At 31.1% G+C, this 7,568-nt stretch overlaps 1 protein-coding gene across 1 annotated transcript; it reads right to left on the reverse strand.

Moving 5' to 3' along the window:
* Window positions 1-1,245: 1,245 nt before the first annotated feature.
* On the reverse strand, window positions 1,246-6,015 carry LOC133688119 (uncharacterized vacuolar membrane protein YML018C-like). Its single transcript, XM_062107507.1, has 8 exons — window positions 5,579-6,015; window positions 3,933-4,322; window positions 3,454-3,671; window positions 2,939-3,009; window positions 2,718-2,816; window positions 2,136-2,253; window positions 1,915-2,050; window positions 1,246-1,568 (listed from the first exon to the last, which is right to left on the reverse strand). The coding sequence occupies exons 1-8, from the start codon at window positions 5,657-5,659 to the stop codon at window positions 1,506-1,508; spliced, it is 1,176 nt and encodes a 391-aa protein (XP_061963491.1). The 5' UTR covers window positions 5,660-6,015; the 3' UTR covers window positions 1,246-1,505.
* Window positions 6,016-7,568: the final 1,553 nt, after the last annotated feature.

A 7,568-nucleotide genomic window follows, 5' to 3' on the forward strand; every position in this document is an offset into this window, starting at 1 on the left:
ATGTTATCTAATTTTTATACCTTACACCGTCAAATTTTAGTTACCTCATCTTTCTTATCTTTCTCTATAGAAAATAGACAAGCCTTTTTTTTTTATTATATTAAAAGAAATAAGACTTTGTAGCCAAAATATTTCTAATAAAATAAAAAGAAATGTTCAATCCATAAACTATCAAATATAAAAACAAAACGAGTATAGAATATACATACCAAGTCGGGTTGATTAAATTTTAAAAATTTCAACCCTCCACCTGACCCGTGATTTTCATTTCTTAGGTTTTTAATCCAATATTATCTATAATATTTATATTATTTGATTTTGAAGGTTAAGTTAAGTTAAATAAATAAATATTATAGAAGAAATAGTTTTTTTAAAACACCAATACACTTAATTAATTTTCTAAAAACAGCATGAAACAACATGATACAATTGACCAACCTTTATGCCAAAATTATTAATATTAAAATATAATATAAATTATTTGCGAAGCTTTAGGACTGATATGCTATCAAAACTTTAAAAATCAAACAATTAATTAAAATTAATTAATTATACAAGATTATCACTCGAAAAAATATATTAAAAAATAATATAAATTATATTTTAAAATATTTTGTTATTTCTTTTTAGTTCTACAACTTATTTTTTATTAGATTAAAGAGATGGATTTAATTTAACATGTGTAATTCGATTTAAGAACACCACGATCAACGCCCTGAACCATGATCAAACTATCAGTGGCCTGAACCCTAAAACGCTTCATTTCGACCATCATCGACCATTTGTGTGTCCATGGATCCTTGTGAGGTTGAAAGCTTCTCTTTTTAGGAAAAAAAACTTGAGATTTGAACCAAGGTTGGGGTGCTAGTGCTATATATGACTCTAGGGTCTGTTTGGCTGTGTGTTTCAACCTGCGTTTCGTTAAATTTTGAAATTTTTTTGTTTTGCTAAAATTGAGTGCGGTTTGTACCTTTTGGATTATTTTGATGTGCTGATGTTAAAAATAATTTTAAAAAAATAAAAAAATATAATTGACATGTATTTCGACACGAAAAGATATTTGAAAAGCAACCGTTACCACACTGCCAAACACACTCTAGGACAGATGAATCCAAGGCTTCCCTTTTGCTATACCTAGGAGAAGTGGGTAGCAGGCACACATCACATGCAGAGGACCACCTTCGTGACTTGACACCACCATCCTCGACATGCATTCATCAATTTAAATTTACACTCACAAAGTCATAAAAGAACAGTTTTTTTTTTTCTTTGAACGAAAATGTTTTCATTTCAATTAGGGCACATCCCTCCAACAGACCTGATCATCACAAAATACAAAACCCTGTGGATTACATTTACACTATACCATGACGGTACATTCCCTGTAAAGACAACAACACATTGAGGGGATCACATCACACCAAGACTTTGATATCAAGTCAAACCGGTGAAGAAAAGCCCCGAGAAAAAAATCAGGATTGCTATAGGCCGGGATTTCACCAATGCTATAACCCTAACTTCTTTGAGAACCAATTCGAAAGATTAGCTATCATGAAACCTGCGAATACCTGCGGCACATGAAGAAAGAACATCAGATTTTTAGGATTACACTGTCATATAATCCGCAACGACACAGATGACAAACTTTAGCTCCTGCCTAAAGGACAGCGCAACCAGTCATTCAAATACGAATCCAAATGCCATCATCAATTAGCAACATGAAAAAACAGGTTTTTATACACATGAGATTGTTACTAAACTAATAGCAAGTTTCCACCTTTTTCATCTTAAGATGGAAGGAGAAGAAAATGACACAGACCACCTTTCAGTACTTTAATTTGTGGCGGATATAATGGATGGTTATCCTGTTTCGTGATGTCAAGGAAACTTAACGCAGAGGCATTTTATAATTACCTGAGCAGAACCAAGAATGTAAATTGCTGAATAATGACGGCCATGAATCACCATGTCAGCTAGCATAGCAAGAGGGATGGTGAGGGACATGCCCAAGGTGGCCACCAATGGAGTTGTCCATACAACAGATAATGCCCTAGCAGGAAAATAGCAACTTCAGAATGAGAGGCTAGGATAATGAATATGAAGCAGTAATAGAAAGATGGGTGGCTTTCATGTACCAAAAGTAGTCAGAGAGGACACTTCCAACAAAGCCATTGGCAAGAACAATTTCATCCACTTTAGCAGAGTGAGGGATTGTAAACTTGGGTTCAATTCCCAAGGCTGTCAAAGGCCAAACTGACATACCAACAGAAAACAATGATTCTGTCAGTTCTCAGGATCTGACATGTCCAGGCAAAGAAAACTCAAAAGCAAAAGAAAACAGTGAAATCAGAATGCTCAATGGTTTTCAATTCAGACTTGTTGCCCATCAAAATGACAGAATATCATTAAAATATAAATCAAAAAAGGAAAACAAATGCATAATAAAGTCATCGCCACCCACTCAGTTTGAGAAGTAAAACAAGGTTACTTTCAAAGTACCATTGTCTAAACTCCATATCTATAATGACAAAAACGAAGTTTCTTGTTTGAACTAACAAAGTCCCATCAGAGGTTGAACAATGACTCAACAAATGGCTAAAAGTTAGTACCTAAATCATCAATCACATCCTACAAAGCTATGATTCCATGATTCGAATTGATCTCATGCATTGCAATTTCACCCAATCAAAGGACATTGAACAAATAACACATCTTACCAAGCCACCACAGAGCTACTAGTGTAAACAATCCTATATATCCGAACAACTTTTGCACATCAACCCTTTCTCCTTCTCCAGCAAACTTTTTAAGAAGCACTGCAGCAAAGTTTGAAAAAGCAAACATTAACACTGTACTTTGGCAGAATAAAACTAAAACAATGACTACCTATGAATATTGGAATAATAAAAACAAAGCAATCAACAGAGATATGCCAAACCTGTAAATAGTCCGTATGACACGGCTGAGAGAAGACCAAAAAGATCCCCAACAAGCGAGCGTTTGCCGTTGCTAAACACAAATATCAACTGTCAATGCCCAGAAACGAATTACAAAGAGCAAGCTAATAAGATAATAGCTGCTCAAATAATACATGTGAAATTTGATGAAGTTGTTATTATCCTGCACAGAGTAACCATGGTATTTGCATCTGAATGTGTTGAAGTATCAGTAGACTATTTAACTAAGGTTCTCAATAATATTTTTAGAGTAGGTAAAGTTCACCTTAGAAGATAAACAAACCTTAACTATTACTTTTTAAATCGCACTATAGTAAAAATGAACTGGGAGCCTGAATTGGAAACTCTTTCCTTCTTTATGGTGCATTACTAGTAAGGTACTTTATGAGGCCACATTGAACAGCATCAACAATGTCCTTTATTTTGCTTTATGCTGACAGATAGGGAAGTTAAAAGTAAGGCAGCATAAACAACAAATATGGAGTAATAGACTTACGTGGAAGCACTTAGTGGTGACTCATCTGCAGCCCATGTTTTTCCCAAAGTAGTCATGGCAACACCAGCCATGCTCACCAGGACAGCTATCACCTTTGCTGCATTTAAAGAATCTTGACCCAAAAACACACCGATGAAAAGAGTAAAGAGTCCAGAAGTTGATGACAAAACTGTTGTACTAGCAACACTCGTCCGTGCTAGTGCAGCATTTGATAGGTACTGTCCACAACAAAAAATAATAACTAAGAACTTTCTTGAATTCCTGCTAATTTTATGATCTGGAATCCTATGCAAAAAAGAATAGAGAACGTAGCAAATATATGCGGACAAGCAAAATAGAAATATTCATATCTTGATTTTGTACATTCATCTTACATCCTTGTTGGTATTTTCCCTCAATCAATATTAGATTCACACATCAACTTGATTGTTATTGTAGAAAAAAGCATAAAGGAAAAGATAGCCCTGAAGAAGCCTTACCTCAGTTACAAACCAGATAGGGGCAATATAAAAACCACACATAGCAATTTCTCTGATTGTGGGCTCTTTGTCATGTATAAGAACATTCAAATCATCCTTGTGTCTAGAAACTAATGGCTTTCCTTCTTCTGAAGATGCAAGGTCCAATTCACTGTCTTTTTTAGTCAAAGTTCCCTGAAGTTCCATTTCAAAGATTTTGCGACTCAGAGGAGAGCTTAATTCATCAGAAGACCCATTTACGTTGGTTGCATCATTACCACTTTTAGAAGACTGTCGCTTTAGCAGATTACGTGTCCAATCTTTAAGGAATGCCACTGGGAGGTAAACCACCAAAAGAGAAGCTCCAAGATATGTCACTGCAAATGGCTGCTTATAATCGGCAAAGATATCCTGTTGGGCAATGCATTTTTATATTAACACCTCATTGATTAGGTCAAAACATTAAAGTTCATTCATTTCTATGACTTTCAATAAAAATTAAAGTATTCTCCGTAGCAAACACTTGAACTAACATAATTCCTACAATCATGTACCTACAATCCATTCCCTTGCAAAGAAACCAGACAGTAAAGAGTGATTGTACCTATGTTACTACATAGCTGCATTGTTTTATCTTATATTCATATACATTAATTCCATTGTTTCAATCACCAACTCGACTAGATAATCAACAATTATTTGCCTGATCATTTTCAATTTCTGCGAAATCCAGCATTCCTCTTCTTTTCACCTCATTTTTGTTGTAAAATGTTGACGAACAGAAACAACCGAACAACAAACCTGAGGCGTGTATAAACATTTCCCCCACACAAGATTATACTCCAGGATTCAAAAGGTTCTTCCTTAAAATAAGGGATGCAAAAACAGCAAGATAAAGAATAACATAGGCTGATAGTCTATAACAACTAGTAAGAAAATTAAATAAAGAGTATGTGGTTTGAATTTAAGGGCCAAAAATACATTATTACCAACTAGTAAGAAAATCAAATGGGAGAATTAAAGAGTTCGTGGTTTCCATTGCTCGGGCCAACTTACACATGAAAGCCTACCATCTATTTTTTTGTTGATTATTATTTCATATCAAAATTTACTATACAAACACCAAAAAAAAGTTTCATTTTTATAATGTGGGATTGAAAGCCTATTATTACATATACTCTAGATATATATATATAAAAAAATGGTGTTTTTATAACGTGTGATAATAAATATTTTTGGTTAAATAATTCAACTTAAAACAAAAATATTATTTTTCCAACGTGAAATAAAAAATATTTTTAAATAATTTCTCAAGCTTCATTATTTACAATAATTTCTTGTAAACCAACTAGTATTTTACCGAAAAAACACTCACAACACCCATCAAATGTAAAAGGGTGAATCAACACACCTCAGTTTTATAAAAAAGCAACCTCAAATTCAATTTTTAGCACACAGAATTGTATTTCTTCAACCTCAACAATTCCATCACAAAAACACACCATCTAAGACAAAACAATACCAGAGGAAATTCTGATTTCAACAACTGGGCCAACAGCATAATTAGTGACTGCAAAATTTAACCAAATATCTAAAAGCAATCCAATTCTCAACAAGAATAAAGAGTGAATAAAGGGGAAAAATATGAAAAACAAATTTATGATTACCTGGGTAACTTCCGCAGAGGTGACCCATATAATAACAACAGCGGCTATCAAGAACAAACCAGCTTTATATCTCCAACCCATAAATGTTTCACAAATTTAACAAAAACCCAGATAAAGAAAACAGCCAAAGAATTTCAGAGATCTGTAAAATCTCTCAGGTCTTAATTTGAGTATTTTACTGTGCACCGACTACGTATGTATATTCAACTGGCTATAAAATCTTGCGAGGAAATGAAAGGTCAAGGAAGATGTTAGAGATCTCCCAGGCTTTAGATGGCGTGTGCTTCGATGCTTAACCAGGCCGCTGGTGTAAATTGTGAGCTAAAAAAATGAAAAACAAAGGCCAAGATTCTTGGAAATGAAGGGAGATTTTGGCTAGAAAAAGGAAGAGAGAAGGAAGTTTAATTTGTTAATTAGTGTTTTTTCTTTTGAATTTTGGTGGTATCATGGTTAATTATAGTTCTTAAGGTAATCTGCACGAATTTTCTACTTCAAATTTTTTTTTATTTTTAAAATTAATATATTAAAATCATTAAAAATATTAAATTGGTATTTTTTAAAAAATAAATATATTTTTAAAAAAATACTTAAAACAAAAACTACAACGTTCTTAAATGAAATCTAAGTCTTTTTTTTAAGTTAAATAAAAATAAGATATTAATTTAATAAAATACAATTGATTTATTTTTAATTTGATATTTTTTTAAGATAAATATATTAAAAAAAACACTTTAAAAAAAAAACCTATCCCATAATGATGCATTGCATTGACTTTTAAGCTAGATAAAAATAAGATATTAATTTAATAAAATATAATTAACGTGATCAGATTTAATTTAAATATAAAAAGAAACTTCAAGAAGTTTTTGTTTTTTAATAACAAAATTCCATCATTTTAATAAATCTTCTAGTTAAGTTTGTAAATTATGACTAATAAAATTATTATTATTATTATTATTATTATTATTCTTGATCAATAACAATATTTAATTTTACTAACTCATTTTTAGTTTAAAATGAAACTTACATTTTTACTTAAAATTAATGATTTTTATTCTCTAAATATTTGTAATACAATAAACATTGTAGAACACATGATAGCTTAAGACAAGATGAATTCTTTCTGTCATTGGCAATAAAAACAAATATCTTTTATATATAAAGACACGTTTAAACCTAGTCAACAATTAATTTCACTCTTTTGTTATGATTTTAATAGCTTGATTAATAGTAGTTATTTTTTAAATTATTTTTTGTTGAAAAATATATTAAAATAATTTTCTTATAATTTTTTTTATATTAATACATCAAAATAATCTAAAAATATAAAAAATCAAAATTAATTTAAAAAAAAACATTTAAAACGTACAAATAACAGTGGAAGAAAGATAAATTCAACAAGGAAAGTAATTAATTTAAATAGGCAAAACGTTAGCCAAGAATAATCATGTCGGTTAAACGCAAAGGCGGCTGGAGCAAACGCGGTTCTTTTACATTATTACTGTATTTGTTTCTTTCTCTTTCCTACGTGGAGCTCTCTTTCTTTCTCTAAATGTTCAAAGACAAAAATTTAATTTTTGTTTTCACTTAATTTTTTAATTTTTAGATCATTTTAATATATTATTAATAAAATTAAATTTAAAAAAATAAAAAAAATATTATTTTAATATATTTTTAAATAAACCATAATAATTAAAGCTAACTAAATTTACTCTAATCGTGGTCCCAAAAAGGTAGGCACAGAAATAGTTGTGGTCATTAAATGTTTTTTTATTTATTTATAGAATTTGGTCATTAAATTAAATTTTTTTGAAGAAAAATCACATTCCAATTTTTATCCATAAGGGGAGTTAGGCGAGACCATAGTTGAAAAACTCAGTACATTGTTCAGTGAGTCAATTCAAAGCCTGAATTGATCCTAATTAAGGAAAAAAATGACTGGCTTGATTAAAAACCAGCTTGGCACAATCGATTCAAATCTAACGCGGTT

Source organism: Populus nigra, chromosome 3 (assembly GCF_951802175.1).
Source record: "Populus nigra chromosome 3, ddPopNigr1.1, whole genome shotgun sequence".
NCBI lineage: Eukaryota > Viridiplantae > Streptophyta > Magnoliopsida > Malpighiales > Salicaceae > Populus > Populus nigra.

Coding starts and splice junctions, on each gene's coding strand:
- LOC133688119 (XM_062107507.1), bottom strand. CDS start 5,659: ATGGGTTGGAGATATAAAGCTGGTTTGTTCTTGATAGCCGCTGTTGTT. Junction 4,323..5,578: donor CCTCTGCGGAAGTTACCCAG/GTAATCATAAAT, acceptor ATTGCCCAACAG/GATATCTTTGCCGATTATAA. Junction 2,817..2,938: donor GTCATACGGACTATTTACAG/GTTTGGCATATC, acceptor ACTTTGCTGCAG/TGCTTCTTAAAAAGTTTGCT.